The sequence below is a fragment of the Opisthocomus hoazin genome, chromosome 2 (assembly GCF_030867145.1).
Source record: "Opisthocomus hoazin isolate bOpiHoa1 chromosome 2, bOpiHoa1.hap1, whole genome shotgun sequence".
NCBI lineage: Eukaryota > Metazoa > Chordata > Aves > Opisthocomiformes > Opisthocomidae > Opisthocomus > Opisthocomus hoazin.
The window spans coordinates 59,333,153-59,351,805 of record NC_134415.1 but is presented as its reverse complement, the minus strand read 5'-3'; the positions used below and the strand labels follow the sequence as shown (position 1 = coordinate 59,351,805).

At 37.8% G+C, this 18,653-nt stretch overlaps 1 protein-coding gene across 16 annotated transcripts in view; it reads left to right on the top strand.

The window, feature by feature from the left end:
• Nucleotides 1–18,653, top strand: part of SYNE1 (spectrin repeat containing nuclear envelope protein 1) — a 319,742-nt gene that overhangs the window by 51,519 nt on the left and 249,570 nt on the right. For 9 of the 16 annotated variants that reach the window (XM_075413804.1, XM_075413808.1, XM_075413799.1 and 6 more), the window contains exons 1-6: nucleotides 445–538; nucleotides 3,087–3,148; nucleotides 12,457–12,552; nucleotides 14,406–14,489; nucleotides 17,511–17,531; nucleotides 17,790–17,882. In XM_075413804.1, coding sequence (XP_075269919.1) covers nucleotides 460–538; nucleotides 3,087–3,148; nucleotides 12,457–12,552; nucleotides 14,406–14,489; nucleotides 17,511–17,531; nucleotides 17,790–17,882 — 435 coding nt within the window. In that variant the 5' untranslated portion in view covers nucleotides 445–459. Of the gene's footprint in view, nucleotides 1–444; nucleotides 539–3,086; nucleotides 3,149–5,124; nucleotides 5,130–12,456; nucleotides 12,553–14,405; nucleotides 14,490–17,510; nucleotides 17,532–17,789; nucleotides 17,883–18,653 lie in introns of those variants that run through there. The other 7 variants (XM_075413815.1, XM_075413805.1, XM_075413814.1 and 4 more) reach the window with 3 other exon arrangements.

Sequence of the window (18,653 nt, the reverse complement as noted above, 5' to 3'; positions counted from 1 at the left end):
TTTGCAGCCACGCATCTTGCTGCTTTAGGATATCGGCAGTGTGGTTGGGTTGTCCCAGTCCCTGGATGAATTATTCAGGCTCTTGACATCAGAGGTTTCCGCTAGCGGATTGGCTGCTGCTCGGATAATAAAATCTTTCCACAGGAAAACAGTGGAGAAGGATGATGGCAGTGAGACCAGCAGAACTGCTACTTCCAGTACAGCTGGCTTTGTCTGGCTGTTGCATCTCTGCAAGAAAATCTAAAGATGTTTTTAAGGTCTGGCTTCAAGTGAATTCTCCGATAAGAGCAGGTGGAGGGATTTGTGTAAGAGGCCTGCATTTCCACTGAAGGAAAAAAATCAGATTGCTACTGAAAAAATACTTCTGGCTGTATTCTAAAGAATTACCGCACACTACACGAGACAGGAGTAACAGCAACAGCAGCAGCCTCAGCAGCGGCAGCAGCAGCATCATTGCTTATGGCTCGCTACAAAGGTGCTGGTGGCAGGAATGTTACGTCGTTAAATCTGCTTCCCGGGTTCTTTCCGTACCGGCAGGGTAAGTGGTGCAAATAAGGAGCTGACAGTCAGCAAGTGGGGGGAGCGTAAGAAAGCGTGTGACACCTGCGTCTTGTGGGCATGCATAAACAGTACCTCTGTGGAGAATTTACATCAGTTCAATGCATTTCCAGGTAAATCTGTAAAAAGCATATTTATCATGGAATTTGTAAAATCAATGCACTACGTGTGTTATGTTCAGACATAGCTTTTACAGTGGTAAAATCTGTTCCTTTTAAGCCTATACAAAATAAGTCCTTAAAAAAAAGGAAACTCGATTATTTATAGTTGCTGTTGGGCTCATAAAGAATATATTGCTTACATATATTCTCTTGAAACAGATTATTTTGAAAGGCTGTTTCTACTGTTTGTTGATATGAGTGATATGATAGAACTGTATGTGTTCTGCTGGTAAACATTTAGAAGCTGGCAGCTGGTTCTCTGATTTCCAGTTGTCAGAAGGCTGCTTCTTAAATCAGCAGGATGCACTGGAACTACATATTAAGGAATCATTTTCATTCATTTCTCTGATCAGATGTTTGACTTCTAAAGGCCCAGTTCTTTTCTTTTCTTTTGCTGTGCTGTTGTTGTATCGTGGTTGCTGGTGAATTTTAAGTTAGAGAGGTGCAAATGAAGCCAGAGCTGGACTGATTCTGTGCACACTTGACCTCTGTCCCCACACCTACTACCTACTCACACACAACCCGATTCAAGTGTGCAAGTGCTTCCACTGAAATTAATTGGGCTACCTGTCTACATATTTGCTCATCAGAGCGCAGCTGGCGTTTACGGCACGTCAGAAGGGAAACATCTTGTTCATGGTTGGAAACCGTACAGTGAGAAATCTGTTTTCCGCAATGTAGAAACAATTATCGTATACGAAGTAGACACCCCTTGCCAAAACTAGTCAGTACGGAATGAAGCACAGTGCTGTATTTTGAGTGATACTTTTCATAACTTGCCTGTCAGTGCAACAAGTAGATCCTGAGAATGTAATGAATGTTTTAAATATTATGTAAGACAGCCTACCCAATGAAATAAAAGAAAAGAAAAATAAAGAATGCAAAATTATTTTCTTAGACATGAAGGGTGCTAATCTAGAAATAGATGCTGGCAAGTATATGTATCTTTTTTTCCTCTGTTATTTCTTATAAGTGAAATATTGTGTATATGTAAAGAAAATATCCCTGAGTCATAACACACAAACACTTTTTGGGAGCTCGTATGCGGTCAGGGAGCCGTCATTGTCTCACTTAAGATAACCCTTTGGCTGAAGAATCTTGCGTGCCGATTTGCATCCTTATGTACCCTCATTGGGGAGCAGCATTGCATGAGTGTAAATCAGTGAGCTTATTATTAGCAGTGCATGAAAGTTAGTACTTATCTGTTCCAGAACTTCAAAGGGGATTAAAGAATGTTCCCTTTTGATTTTACAGGTATGAAAGAGATCAAATCACTCCTCAGTGTTTACAGGTGTGAAAGAGATCAAATCACTACTCAGTGCTGCACAAGTCAGTATCAAAGGCAGTAGCTAAAATTAGATTTTCAACCTGTAGGTTTTGGGACATGCATTTGTTCTTACAAAAAGTAAATATTTAACAGCAATTTTATTTATTTGGATTTTCTGTAGGGGAATGAATGTGTTCCTTCAGAACTGATAATAGTAATAACATGATTTTTCAGTGAAATAAGAATTTCCTTTTATTTTTGAAAGAAAAATCTCCAACATAAATACCTGAATGCCCGTTATGAAATTATTCCATGTGTCAAACCTGATTCCCCACAATGAAGGAACAGAACTTCATGGATTGGTTATGGCACAGTGATTCTCTTCCCTGCGCAGCTGTGACCCTGGCTGCTGAAGTTGGGGGAGCTCATTCAGGAGCTATTTTTGTCTATGCAGCTGGCAACGGTCCCTGAGGCATTATCTGAGAATCAGTGAAATTCACTATAAATCAGACAAATGCTTCCAGACAGGACTAAGGGAGGTAGTAAGTAGCAGTGCAGAAATTGCCTGAACTAGCTAATTGCTCCTCCCTGACAGGATCTCCCAGAGGACAAATAAGCTTGATAATGCAATTTCCAATCATTAATTCAACATTCTAGACATTTTCAAATATACATACTAAAAGTATTTTTTCTAAGTTCCTGGTTGACTTTCTACATAAAAGCACCTTGAATGTCAGAGACACGGATTCTAGTTAAAAAGTACAGAGATGTTCGAAGTGCTCAGACCTTGGGTAAATACAATATGGACTTAGAAGTCGAACTGATCTTGGCATGCAGATTAGAGATGCTGTCTTACTAGTCATTGACTGCTTAAGACTTGAACTTTGCTGTGAAACACTTCAAATAGTCAAGCGTCAGTAAGAATATGAAATGTTTGTTATGAGTAGTTGCAGGCAAAATTAACTGTCTCAAGAAAATATAGTGGCATTTCTGGCAAGTGCGGAATACATTTGTTGTCAATAGGTAATACTGTTCTTCCATCATGGAAATCCAAAAGTATTCAGCAATGTTTAATCAAACTGATCTCCTTTTTTTCTCAGATGAGCAAGAGTCAGTGCAGAAAAGGACTTTCACAAAATGGATCAATACTCATCTAACTAAGGTAATACATGGCTTCGAATTTATATTTTTTTTTTTAAATCAAACCTTTCCATCTACGCCTATACGGGCCCTGGAGTATAGAATGTGTCAGATTTGTCTGAGCAGAGTGGCATAAACCTACAAAGGGATCCCAATTATCTGTACATCATACAGGATGAATCTATTTCAGCATGATAGCAGTCAAATGCAGCATTGTGAGTGGCGTCTACAGGAGATGACCCAGCTCCTTTGGCCAAAACTAGATGAACTAACAGCACAACAGCTGTTAGTTCAGCCAGAGGAAATATTTGAAACTGTTTTCTAAGAAACAGATAGATTAGCCTTATTACATACAGTGTATTTAAATAAAACCTGAGTCAGTTCTGTAGTTTGATAGAGGCGTCCTGAATTGGTTACAAACATGAATGGTGCTTTGTGAATCCGGTGCCAAAAGAATTATCTGATGCATCTTGGGATTTGTCACAAAACTATTGTTGCTTTTTCTTACCACAACCTAAAAATGTATTTTTTTTGTTTTAGCAGAACAAAGACAATGATTTACACACAATTTAAAAAGTATTAAGCTACAACTTGTACCAACTTTATCTGACAACATAAGCAGTGAGATTTAATTTGCGTTTCCCAGAGTTTTCACACAGCACAGCTCTAAGGATAGCTATCAATTAGTCCAGTAAATTAAAACATTTAAACACCAGAGGTGCTCTTTGAAATGCATATTTTTAAATCATGAAGATTAATGAACTTGAAAATTGAGCAAGTAATAGCTGCAGGAGCACTGTTTTACCTTCTATGTAAGGAATTGGCTAATAATGCCCTCAAAAAAGAACAGAGTAAAGCAGGAAGCCCGCATAATGCTGTATCATGTGATTTTATATAGTGAGACTGTATGGTAGAGCAACAGAAATAATTTACATTACTGAGGAATGTAATTGAGGAATTTACTGTGAAATGAACTGCACTGGCGTTGTAAAATTCAGCGGCAAGAACAAGGTTGTATTCAGGACTTCTTGACAGAGCGTCCTTGCCGGGAATGAGGTCTGGCCCCAGCCATGTTTTTGGAAAGTGTGGAAATAAGTTTTCTGAGTTCGTCAAAGCTGTAGGAATTGATGGATGTGAAATGCACAGGACTCCCCTTGCACTCATGTTCCCAGTTGTAACCCAGAAATTCGATATTTAGGTTATTTGATTCTTGTAAAAGATTGTGGCGGGTTTTATTATTTTGAAAGAAGTTGGAAAGCTGTAATATCTCCATTGTCTGGAGGTCTGTAAAATATGATAAGATAAAATCCTGGAAGCAGACCCACTCTTAGGCAGCATTGTCTGCATTTTTCTCTTGTCTTTGAACCCAACAAAATGAGCACCTGCCAAAATGGTACCTAGAGAGGAACACCGTGAAGCCTTGGCCTCTCACTGACAGCAAAGAAACAGCAACACACGCTTCTGAATTTGGGCCTGTGTCTGTTAAAGCCAGTAAAATGGCACTGGGACTCAATAATATGGAAGGAGATGTGGGACCGGACCAGGTGCAGGTGTTGGGATGCTGGCGGCAGGGGGCTGCAGGGCAGTCTCTGTGAGGAGGGGCCAGGGCTGCCCTAGGTCAGACACGGGTTGTTCCCGTCGGCTCTGGTGGGCCCGCCGCAGGAGATGGCTGAGCTCCTCAGCTGCAGTGGTGGTACCTCTGGGAAAGAGTATTTATGAAGGGGAAAAACACTGCGTGGCAGTGAGAAGTGAGGGAAGAAGTGTGAAAAACAGCCCTGCAGATGCCGAGGTGAGAGCAGAAGGAGGGCAGGAGGACCCCCAGGTGCTCAAGCAGAGATGGACACCCCTGAGGCCCCCAGAGAGCCCACACTGGAGCAGGCTCCTGACAAGAACTGCAGCGTGCGGAGACGAGCCCGTGCAGGAGCAGATTTATCCTGCAGGAGCGTGTTTATCCTGCAGGACTGTATCCCATGAGAGGAACCCCATGCTGGAGCAGCGGCAAAGTGTGACAAGGAAAGAGCGGCAGAGCGGGGCTGTTACGGATTGACCACGAGCCCCTTTCCCCATTGCTCTGCACCACTGTGGGACAGAGGAGCTGGGAGTGAAGGAGTGAAGCTGAGCCTGGGGAAAAAGGGGTAGCTGGGGGGAAGGTGTTTTGAATTTTGTCTTTGTTTCTCACTGTCAATGCAGAATTACTGTCCTGAATTTGACTCAATATATACAGGCTTCAGAATTAATAGTGACTTCCCTTCAAATTGGCTCTCTGTTTCTTGGCTACTCTTGGAAAACTTTGGGTTTCTTTCATTTTTGGAGGAAAGTTTAGTAGTTGCCATTTTTACTAACCTATTAAACTGTTAATGGAAAAAGTAGTAAGAGGAAATAAGAAAAAAACCTAAAAGCTTTAATTAAAGTATCTGTACCTCTAATGCCATGGCTATCTGGAGAAATGTTTCATCTATCTGGAGAAATGTTTCATCATGAATGAATTTAAATGTTTTTGAAGAAGTACTGGTGAGTAACTGCATGAAACCTCAAAACCAGGAGAAATTAATGTTTTCTAATCAAAGATTGATGGGGTTTCACTGTAGCAATTTGAAAGATGTGTTCACTGATGGCAAAGCAAATTCAACTCTGCTAAGCTAGACTTTTTGTCCTTATACTGTGTTGGTTGAATAGAGCAAAGGAAGATTAAAAAATGAGTGGTTTCTGACATTGTGAAGGCTAGTGATGTGAAAGAAATGGAAATGCAGAATGGATTTGATTGTGTTAGGTAGAACTGAGAAGAATTAATAGTTTGGGAAGGTAAAGCAGGATATAATAGTTTGTCAGGATTTGCTATGAGTGAAAGATTCTTCACTGCTAATCTTTAAAATCGTAGTATATGCTTTTCTTCTGTCATGCTCTAATTGAAAAAGAAACTAATTCCATAACCAAGTTAAGTGCATCAAGTAGATTAAAAAAATATTTTTTGGCTTTTTAACTGTAAAGTTAAAAATAGGTTGGAGAATATGGATACAAATAAATAAGGATGAACAAAACAGATAAATGAAATGAGAGTACCAGTGAATTGAATTTCATGAAAGGGAGTACGAGGGAGGTATGAATTTTTTGTTCTCTCCTGCTCTTACTATAGAATGCTACCTTTTTAAAATTATGTTTCCTAATTCAAAGGTATGTTCTTTCTGAAGCAGAAGACAGGTAGAGGACTTGGCATCAGCCATTATGGGACACTTCAATGAAAGACTGAGATACAACAGCCCTAGTGTAAGCTATGCCCTCACCCACAGGGCAATGTCCCACAGGGGGTAAGCACAGAGGAAAGACCTGCAAGTATGGTAACTAGCAGGCAGTATAACGCAGCTTCATTTCGGGTCAGCTGTTAGCACTAGGCTGCATCTGTCCCTCTGCTGTCTGTCTCCCTAACCCCAGCTGAATCTGTTCTGTGGTCCTTACGTGTGAATCTGGTGAGGCTCAGCAACTGGAAATCATCTCTTTTCTCTGCCACCCACTTGCAGAAATCGGGTCATAATCTATCAAACAAATGTGATCTATCTTCTGGCCATCCAGTTTAATTTTTTTGCATCTGTCCAGTTCTACTAAGGATAAATGAGATACGCATGTGTAACAGGATGAGAAGTTTTCTAACTGCAAGTTATTTATTCATATTTCTCTAAGGCTCTAGAACTGGACTTTCCTCCTCTCAGTCTCAGCCTGCAAAGATGTAGAAGTAATTTGAGTATGCTTCTGAGTATCTTTTGAGGCAGCTTTTCAAAGTCTAGGTTTAAAATACAGAACAAAGTTACACCAAATATGTCAAAAAGGAGACATTACATCCATTCAGAACAGCAATGACTTAGATGTTTTTCATTTCATTGCTTATGCTGATTTTTTAGATAGTAGATTAGATAAGTAAAGAAGATGAAAAATATGCCTCTTTGTAAGATGACAGAGACATATGTCTTTTATTGCCTTTGTCATCTTTGGTGAAAGTGTTGGGAAACGGTAGTTTCAGAGCTTTGGAACACAGACTGTAAATTGGTTTAACCCAATCAAATAACAGCTTTGTTCCTTGGTGTAGGGATAACTTCAGTATTTGTACTCACCAAAGTATTGTAAAGTCACAAAATAGAGTGAACAGCAAATACATACTGAAAGAAATTATTATTCATTTTGTATTTCCATTAAAAGGATGCACACATCAATAACAAAAGCAGTGGGTGGATATCAAATAAAAAGAAAACCAAGAATGGGTGAACATTTTTAAATTAAGCTTTTGCAATGGTTTCATAATGCTGAATTAGATCCGGGCATTAAAACTTACAGTAAGGCTTTTGAAATTCCAAAATGATATGTTTTATAGCAAAGAAAGGAAGAGTAAGGAATGGGTATATCAAGATTTACAGCTCTCACACACAATGCTGTCAGTGATGGTAGTTTGTTCCTAGAATGTAACTTTGTCTTCATACAAGAAACTCACCAATTCTCATCAATGAACTAGGTAATTCTGTGTCTTGTTGTCTTTTGCAAATGGGAAAACGTAGTAGAGGCTCGCAGTATCTTAGTCACTGACAGAGAAAAAATTTAAGCTAATGCCCATCTTCACTGCATGGTGAGGAAAATCTGACTGGCAGTTTTCTGCTCCAACAGTCACTGTATTTTGTCACTAGTATTGCATGTAACCTCTACTGTTAAACAGTGAATGCTAAATTAATTTATGTGACGAAACTAGTCACATAAAACTTAGGGTTGAGTCCCACAGTCATAAAAGTCCCCTTAAGTCATAAAAATAGTCATTAACAGTAAACAATGTGAAAACCTATGTGCGTAAGGATTTAGGAAGTAAATTTGTGTGGAAGAGTGGGCCAGCTATTACAGAGTAACTCTGAAGTTTCATGTTCTCCTTCCCATTTGTGTTTCCCAGCAGAGAGAAGTTCAGTAGTTACACAGATTTGTGTAACTGCATGTTTGTGCATGTGGATAGGTTTTGGCATATTTCCTCAGCAGTTTTTGAAACATCATTTGAAAATTAATGTAGCAAAGGTAGTTTCCAATGTTTGCATTGGCATTCATTATGGTGCAGATACTGTTGTTTGTATGGTACGATTTATTCATTAGAGAAGTGAAATACAGGTTGTGAGGAAAAGATTTCTGTAGCAGAGATGTAAATGAGAAATGAAATGCAAGAAAATGTGTTGGAATAGAAAACTGAAGCTTAGCGAACATGTGTTTGTTCCATATCTGAGCTCTGGATTTTACAAAACTTATTTTACTGTGTCAGAGGAGGAATGTCTAGATATTGCAGGTCTATTATGAATGTCGTTTTTTGAGGCTTGTCAGTCAGATATTTTTCTTATGTAGTCATGTTCAATTCTTTAAATCATTCAGAATATTTCCCGAACACTACAGCAAATCAGATAAGTTTGTAAGAGCAAAAAGTTTATGCAAAGCATTTCCTCATCAGTTCCGATCTGTGATCAATTCTGAATACAGTTATTTAAATAAATATCTAATATGGGAAAAATCTGGTTCATTAACCTTTAAGATTCATTTCCACTTAATTCATATTCCTCCTACAGAGCACATGAATTTATTTGTACTGTGTGCCTTCCTCTTTGTGACATGACTGTTCCTAATGTTGTTGTCACTATAAACTACACTACTGTGACTGCATATACTGCAATAAATTAGTGTTTAATAGAATACGTGCAATGCAGCATTCAGCATATCATTAGTATTATTTTGCTATTTTGGTTTCTTGAAGAAGCTTACAAAAAACCAAAATCAAATCCTAAGGCATCTGAAATCTTAGTGTCGACCTGACAAGTTGTAGATTTAATGTCCGATTGTTCATCCAAGTATATTCTGAGTTCCCCCAAATAATTTTGTTCAAGAAGTTTATAAATAACAGCTTTTCTTTAATATTATCGGATTTTGAGAGGTTATTTCATATACTTTTTAAATGTTCTTTTTTCCTGCTTTGAAAATGACTTCATTAAATTCTTTTGCACAAGCTTTCCAACATTCGAAATATAGCGCATTAGGCTCATTGCTGTTGATTGCATTGCTAGAGCTATACATTGATACGCAAACAGCCAAAATCTGGAGTACATTCAACATTTCAAGATTACAAAATTTGAAATTAGTTTTCTTTCCCTGCTTTTACTGATTTACAGTTAGTATTTTGGCAGTGCATTAAGGCAACTAAGGGAATAGGTGTCAAGTCCTGCTGAGTCTCTAGAATAAAAAGTATTCAATTGATTTTAACTGAACAAAGCTTTTAAAAAACCCTTTCTTCTTTGGAGGCTAAGAAGTAAGCAGTGTACAGCTTCTGTTTCTCCTTTGATTTGACATTATATATGGAGCCAAAGAATAGATATTTATCCATTCCAACAGAAGGCGTTGCGTTAGTAGAGGATCTGCCTGGAAAACTAGTCTGGCAGCTTGAGCTATCCTGTATGATGGTCCGTATACAATAAATAAGGGTGTGTAAACTTCTCAGTGTCAGTTAGTGTATATATACCTTCATGAATTGTATCGGCATGTGGAATAAGATTGGTATGTATGGAATCCTTACATAAAAGAGGTATCTATTCTTCTATATATGCCACTTAACATATAACTCATTCCATACTTCTGAGAGAGACTGGAATCATAATAATAGGGTAAATTCTATGCTATGTGCCCAGAGTAGAAAAAAAAAAAAAGTGATTTATGAAACACTGTGAGTGTCTTACCTCCTTGTAATTAGGTGTTAACATTGTCAGGGTAGTAAAAAACATTATATTATAAAGTGTATTATGCACAACGTTTTTGACAGTCTGTATAATTAACTAATTTTCCATATTAGAGGATTCTCATACAGGGGATCTTGTGACATAGATGTTGTACCTGCCTGTTTTATTGTTCCTGTTTTATTGGTACTAAGGTACACGGTGTGTGCTGCTAGACACTGGCACTGTTTGTAATTATGCAGCCTTCCAGCAACAAAAAGTACATTTCAGTCTGCTGGTTTACGGACAATTGTTGTGACTCTCACGCTTCAGAGCAGCAGGTCTTATTAACTTTGGTGTAGGTCATTTGATGATTTCTTTGCTGCTTCGCATCTTATTTAAGGCTTTCTCATACTTCCCCTACTTTTCACCAAATCGATATTCGATTCATGTCGAAAGGAAAGTACTGTAGTTGTTAATTTACTTGGATGATGTCTTCAGGGATACTTTCACTGTCTTACCATAGTACCATGCCTCAGTTAGGGTGCAAATGTAGTTTTTGTAACTACTGTCAGTGAGGAGTGATTAGTGAAGGTTGTGGTTCAGAGCAAGAGCTGGACATGGGTGATCAGATGTTATATCTATAGTGTGAAGCTATACACTGTGGAAATCAGAGGTGTTTCCCAGACTCAGATTGCATATGAATTCCAGATGGCTTTTGACTTCATGTTGGGTTGAGGCAAATTCTGGGCCATACCCTGATCTGAGAGTAAGGACACCACGCTGCTCAGGCTGAAAGGGAGCTGTGTTGTGATCAAACAGGTCGTCTGACAGGTACATTATGGGCATCAGGGTTATGGGGTGCTGTAAACCTCACTTATTCTTCAATCTAAACGTATCCTAAATCACCCTGTATAAGAACCTGTCTCTCTTCATTACTGTGCAGTGAGCTTCAAGAGACAAAACTATTGGGGCATGTAGATCAGTGGTTAGGCCTTCAGCTCCTGTTGGATTAGGATATCAGTTGCTACAATCTTCTTGTCTTTATTGCTGAATTATTTTAGCACCAAATTCTTCAGTATTATATCATGCGGTAATACTGATAAAACCAAAGCTGCTCAGAACTCCAAATAGGAAATGGTAACATAGAAAGTGAGGAAAATTAACTGCGTTTATGTCAACTGCCTGTGATGCAAGACAGGGACAAATTAATTTCCTGTGACCTGTTTGCTCCACTGATTTCTTTGCTATAATATTATGGAAGAACATGTTCCATTATCTATTGCATTGCAAGGAAATAAAAATGAACTATGATTAAATACACCCTCATAATGAGTTGTAATACTGTTTTATATACACGAGAAAATAGACTCTTTTATAGTGTTGCTATTAGGGCACATCACGTCTCAGATGAAATCTGCTTTCCTCAGAGGAGTTCTTTTTCCACTTTATGCCAAAATTATGTATCATTGAAATATTAGTTCACCCATGCTGAGCAATGAAAACAGGGTGTTTTGATTTTGGGAACTAGAAACCTTTGCTTTGTCCTGATTAGTTATGGCATTTCTACCTCTTCAAGAGCAGTGTTTCACTTGTTAGGTTCATCTTTTCAAATCTATGTTTCTACAGAACAGAATTAGTAGACTAAGTTGTTGTAGTAGCATTTCTTTTTCAGAAGTACCCCAAAAGTAAATCATAAAACCTAAACTAATTTCAAGAATTTTGTAGTCTGATTGTCATTTTAGTGAATGAGTAGGTATAAATATTAGTATTATGTAAATGCTGACAAGCTCATGGGAGCTAGAGGGTGTTTATTTCATTTATTTCAGCTGGACCAAGTTTGATCTTTTTGTTTCTAAGAGATATTTTGTGATCATTAAGATAATGACCAGCTGAGAGCCATAGTTCCAGAAACTGGGATGTATTTAAGAAGATAGTGTAATTATGTGACCTTGTTATTCAAAATTCCTAAAGCATCATCTGTTTACAGATTTTTCAGTGTTATCATCGTTGTGTTTGCAAATGTAAAGACATATGCTACGCAATTTGTCTTAAGTAGAAGCTGACACAGTGCTAACAGTGCTGGAAGCCTTCAAGGCCTGGAGGAGAGAAGAGAAAATACAGCAACTCAGTGTAACAGCTGTCAGCTGTGAGAAAGTAGCATCATTGCTCAACCAGCCACACCGCTTTAGGGTTCTGTCCTTCATTACAGCTCTTTGTATTTCTCAGACTGAGAGAGTGAAATTTCTGTGACATACTTAACACAAGGTGAAATCTGCTGGTAGACTGAAATGTGACTGTAATAGTACCTCCGTAAGTTATGCGTAGTTTACAGGCTCATAGGCAGTTGTTACTGTGTTTCTTTGCTTGTTTTGGGGAGCAGGAGGTTTCTCCGTTGTATCATTAGTGGCAGATAGCATCTAGTGTTACAGTCCTGTGCTGGAAATGTTAAATAGATTAACAATATGGTGGCAAAGCAATGGTTAAGTGAACATCGATAGTAAATGTTATAAAATATAAAGAAAGGGACCAGCCATTCTGTGCTTCTGTTTGAAAGGAAGGGAGGTAAGATGTAATGCTGCTGAGCCTTTATAATATCTGAAGTCTTCTTCCTTTTCAGCGCAATCCTCCCATGCTGGTGAATGATCTGTTTGAAGATATCAAAGATGGGGTGATGCTAATTGCCCTTTTGGAGGTTCTTTCAGGGCAGAAGCTGGTAAGAACTTCCTTCATTCTGAATATACATGATAGTTGCATAACTCATCTAGGATATAATTTTCTAGTATGTTTCTGTATGCAAATACCGTTTAAAACCTGACTGCTACATAGCAAAATAAGTTTATTCACAGAGTGAGCTATCTGGTTAGAAGACAAACAAACAAACAAAAGATGATTACAGACTGACATTCTTGATTTTGTGCATTTTCTGTTAATTTAGACTTACTAGTTCATAAAAATTGTTTATATGTATTAGTCTTTGCAGTTCATCTGGGTGTTACTACTATGACACAAAGTCTAAAGTAGAAGCTACTTCCATACACCTTCAAGAAATAATGACAGTCTTTTATTGTTAAATTTACAGCTTTCTTTCTGAAAAAAAGTTATGAGACCCTCAAATTTCATGGGGTCTTATATCCAGTTACTTTATATCCATTACCTTCACAGCTGCTCTGCTACGGTAAAGAACCTCAGCTGGTGCCAAATGGCTTTTCACAGCCAAGTTGTGTACAGAGGCCATGGTGTGTACGTGGCAAATAGGCTCTCTTCAGAGCTAGTTTCGTGCATGTGATGTGGGAGAAAATTGAAAGGGCTTTAGGCTAAGGGCTCTCGCTTTTTCCAGACCAGCTTACAGGTCGGGTGGCAGCACCTGAAAGAGTAGAGCAACAGTCCCTCCTTTGGCTTGCTCTAGCGTCCAGGCGTTACCAGTTCCCTCACATTTGGGCAAATTTCCAGTACCACACTTTTGCCCCTTTTTCATATTTCACCTCTTTTTTGATTGCATGTGATACCACAAATTAGGTAGTAGTTCAGCCTGCAAGAGTGATTTTACGGTAAGGTGGGAAAAAAGTTGTGGTCTCCAGTGTGTCTGCTCCGCTGAAAGCTACCTCGCTCTGTTTCTGTTCGCCGGAGACAGAAACCTCCCTCTTGTGGCAACACAGAAGCGGTGAAGCAGGAAAAGAATTTTAACGATGGCATCTGTTGCAATGAACTTCGTTAGATAGTATCCTGTCTACATTAATTAGTGAAAGACAAGAGATACCACAGAACCAGAATAAAGTCTGGTTAATTTAAAGGTCATGTATAGCAGAAGATTGTAGTAACTGCAAGAGGAATTTCTGATTCTGTAGCAGGCCTTTGTTAAATCCATTTGTAATATTATGAACATGAATTTAAATGATAGTAGTTGTATATTTGCATTACAATATAAGATTCAGTGGAGAATTTAATTCCACTGTAGAGTATTACAAGCCTAGGACGTGGTCTTGATTGAATTCAAAGAATTCTGTCTTTTTTTAGCCTACATCTCTGAAGTTGAGCAAAATTTGTTGTTCAATGAGAGTTTCTGATAGTTTTTTTTATCATCAACGAGGTATTAGAAGGAATGGATAAAAATCTTATAGGTAGAATGTCTTCACTGCAGACTTATTTTTAATAAGTAACAATCGCCTTGACTTCTCCTTCGCAAGCAAAATTATTTTACTGAGAGAAAGTTGCCTTCTCTCAAATGTATATATGTGTATGTGTGTATAAAAAGAGAAGTAGTTTATTTTTCATAACAAAAACAGTTCTCTGATTTGATGAAGTTTAGGGGCTGAAGCTGACAGCTTGCATCCTGAGGTTATTAAGAATAAGTTTTTTATTAAAGAACTATCACAACTACGTCCCCTTTATCTGTCGGTCCCACCTGCTGGTATATGCAAAAATACATTTTAACTGTTCCAAGAAGCATTTTTACATGTAAATCAGACTAAGTTATGTACATAGGCATTTATAATAATCTAGAACTTCATTTTTTGCAGCAAATTGGCATAAAACTAATTGGTGTTTATACTGTTATTTCTCTTTAAGCCTTGCGAGCAGGGACGTCAGCTGAAGAGAATTCACTGGGTTGCTAACATTGGCACAGCTCTTAAGTTTCTAGAAGGAAGACGGGTAGGTTTGGTAGCACTTAGTCCTGGTTTTGCCCTGTATGTATGCAGTCTTCAGTTTCCATACAGTGCATAAACGCTGCTGTAACATGTAGCAATGCATAGGTTAAAACTTTTCTGTTGTGTTTTTTTTTTGTTTTTTTTTTTTGTTTTGTTTGTGTTTTAGTTAGAATCACCTTGGATGGTCTCCTTCCTTTTTTTATATTTTTTTTTTTTTTATGTACTCTTCGGCTCCTTGTGTTTCCTATTTTCCTGTTGCTGTTCTCAGCAAAGAACAATAGTCTTCAGTTCAGTAGAGACATTCATTTATGATTAAAAGTATGGATTTACGGACTTCACTAGGTTGTGCATGCAAAACTACTCCCTGAAATTACAGACGTGAAGATTTAGAACAGTGTGACCCCTTATTTTCTTGGCAGAACTTCAGACTAATTCCTGGGTTGATTCTGGTAAAGTCAGTGCTGTGGCCATTTTAGAGATAAAACAAAATATTTATAAGTTTAATAAATGACAGAGAACCTGAAAGCTTAATAGGTATGAATATCAAATAAAAGCAATCTACTTATACTTTTTTTTCCTCACTTTTCTCTCTATATTGTAATGACTTGTGTCTGGTTTTTTAGTTAATTACAGATAATTTGTTCTTCTAATTTCTGCATTTTAGTTCAATTTTTCTCCATGCAGATGTAACACCTGATGAATTTTATGTCTCCACAGTGCTATACATCAGGATCTGTTGGGTTTTGGCATTATTTCCCTCTCTTTAACCTTATGGCATCTTGACCTAATTGTATTTCTCTTACATGGGAAACAATCTTAGCAGATGCCTGTAGAAAAGAATCTATAAGAGAACTTTTTTTAATTGAAAGATATAAAACCAAAGCAAAGAAAAACATATTTCCAAAGCAAAATTCAGTTTTAGCTCATGATTTCACTAATTTATGTAGTGCACTTTGTTAATACAAACCACATTGTATGCAGCCTGAGAGAGGAGGCTTAGATACAGAGAGCTGCTTTTGTGTGAGAGCTGTGTTAGACAAGGCTGCAGTGAAGAGCAAAAAGCCCGTGCTTCCCTCGTCTACATGTCACAAATGTAGTGGGTGACCCAGACCTTGAATGACACACCTTAGATCCCAGGAATAATATGGCAGTGCAGCTACATAAATGACCCTGCTGAGGATCAAGACAGATTGCCAGAAATAGAATTCTGTGGTTTTGCTTGTGATATCGGAATATTTTTGTCTGGACTTTTCTTAGATATTTTTGTATGTACTTTGTGTCAGTATGCCAGATTCTCTTCTAGAGGGAGCTGGAAATACGCAGCGCATCAGGTAGATTGGTGTGCATTAGCAGGTGGTGTCTAGGCTGAATCCAGCCTGAAGGATGCATCTATCCAGTCTGTCACCCTTTTCCTCCCAAAGGAGGTGGGGATGCTGTTCAGACAACAAATGCCTCTTCAGCCGCTGAGTGCAGTCCCGGATCTGTACTCAAAGGTGAACGAGGGGAGAAGGGTGGCTGTGCGCAGCGCTTTAAGGAGTGCCGACAGGGTCTCCTTCCTCCATGGGCTCTCCCATAAGTAAAGTTTTTTACATGTTTAATCTAATTCTGGTTTTCACTGTCCAAGCAGACTTCTGCTAATAATCCGGTTACACTGCAAAATGCAGCTGGCAATGAACAGATATCATTCTGGACCAAAGTGGGTTTTTTGTGGTTCTGAAAAGTTTATTTGCTAGTTTTGAGTCCATTTTAATGGAGTATAAGACAAAGGTAACACAAGAAATAGACTAGGGAGGTGATGCTTTTGTGAACAGTAGCCTAATCAGAAGCTTTAGATGAGTCCCTGTAAATCTTTTGATCTGCAATACACATAAGAAATACCTCACTTTCTAGAAAAATAAAAGCTTTTGCTGAAATTGATCCACCTGAGAGAATGACACTCCTGGAATATTTTTCTTTAGGTAGGTAATAGAAAATTTTCCTTATTGACTAGTGGAGAAGCAAGGAATGTCAATTTTCCCGGAGTTTTGTCAGATTTCTTGGTGGAGAGGATTAGAAATATAACCTGTGAGGATTTCTCCTCTGCCTCTACCCAAGCAGCCTGTGGAGTTTCAATTCTGAAAACAGCTTCACAGCCCTGATCAACAATTTTGTGTTTGCTCTTGACATTATCTAGTGGGTTTCCAGCTGCTGATTCAGAGAACTGCAGTCTTTTCTCTGTTTTGGGAAGACAAATGAGGTTACCGCTTTTCTTTAACCTGTTCTCCAAGGTTTTTCCATAACCTTTGTGCATGAGCAAGGTTGCAGCGCATGAACACTTTAGCAGCCCTTCATTTTTATATTATGATTGATGGCAGACCCTTAGTTTTGCTGAGGAAATAAGTATTAACCTGTTTCCAATACTACCTGTTCTATTTGATTTCCTTGAGCATTATCTGCCTGTTAATTTCTTTATGATGTACTCTTTATTCTCTCCTTTATTGCCTTTTCTCTTGTGAACTTATTTTGGGGTGATACTTTATTCAGACTATAGATTAGCATTTGGGAGTTCAGAGTCACGGAATCCGTTCCCATTTCTGTTGAAAAACTGCATGTGACCTTGGACAACTCGTTTTTTCCAACTCTTTTCTTATTTTAAAATAACTATAAACAGGTTTGTCTTGCAAGGGAGCCTTAATCAGTGGTGGCAATATCCTTTGCCATAAAAGGCTCTCTACTGGAGAACTGTGTCATTCTTTTTTGCCTAATCTTTCTTTTATGCTTTGTCCTCCCTTTTTCCTTTTCTTGTTTATTCTTAAACTCACTTTTCTCCTTCCATTCTAAATCTGTTAGAACTATTGCAAGAAACCACTGCATAATTTAATATCTTTTATGGAATATTAAATTTGTTTTCCTTATTAATTGTGTTGTGAGATTTGCCAAAAATATGCTTTCTTTGCATAATAAAATTTAATTAATGCATTTATCTAATAATTAATCATTTAAGACTTACTTTGTATCATGTTTTTCTCTTTAATTTTCACGCTAGTCCATATACAGAGGATCTCCGGTTTGTATAATGCTTCTATGTAATTTTTATTGTTCTTTCTGCTTGAAATTAATTTTTTTTCTACAAATAATATCATGCAATCGTCTTAAAAATATACTTGTCTAAAAAGTGAAATTGCACCATTCAATATTTTTTAAATTGAGAAACTTGTAGTTTGATTGCAGAAATGCATTAAAAAGATAAAAACTATTTGAAATATGTTTCGTACTTGTTATCATTCCTTGTGTGTGGTAGTAACACGTTTTCTTTCACATATAGATTAAACTTGTGAACATAAACTCAACTGATATTGCTGATGGAAGGCCTTCTATTGTGCTCGGCTTGATTTGGACCATAATTTTATATTTTCAGGTACTACATTTTTTGTACTTCAGTGTAGCTTGCTCAAATAATGATTCAGATCTTCATGTCATATGAACGGGTGTAGTTCCGGTCTTTCACAATAGCTAAGTCACTTTATAATTAGTTGAGGATCTGATCCTGAGTAAAGCAACTGTTGATGGTAAGGGGTGCTTCACATTGGGTACTTGTCTTTGGAAAAGTTTGATCTGGGCTTAGAATGGAGTTCCTTCATCGCTGGAACATATTATTCAACTTTCTTTGAAGAATACAGCAGAGTAACAAAAGAAAATAATAGAATTGTGGATTCTTTGTACAAGTACCTTTAGCAGCCTCGATGGTCATTGTGCTGTATGTCTAATTCCAGTGCAGTGATGTCAGACAGTAATAATATTCAAATACTATATGTAAATAAGCTGATTCCACTGGGAAATGCAGATGTTTGCAAGGACAGAATTTAGCTGTGAATGATATAGATTGCGAGAGGGGTTTGAATTTGTAGAGGAGAACTCATTTGCATTCTGTTGAAGTTAGGTGGGAGGGAAAAACGGTTTTCCAAATCCTGTCCATATGAGTTAACAAAATGAGTCACTGCTCAACAACTGAAACAACAACTGATGTGAAAGCTGTTTAGGGAGTTCTTTGGCTTTGGCTCTCTTGTGATGTAGCTTTTATGTCTTGGGGATGCTGTTTTACTAAGCACCAACAAGTGTGATGCTTCAGTGGTTCAGATCTCCTTTTCAGAAAAGTTAGTCAGAATTATATTAACATTTTTATTTTAAT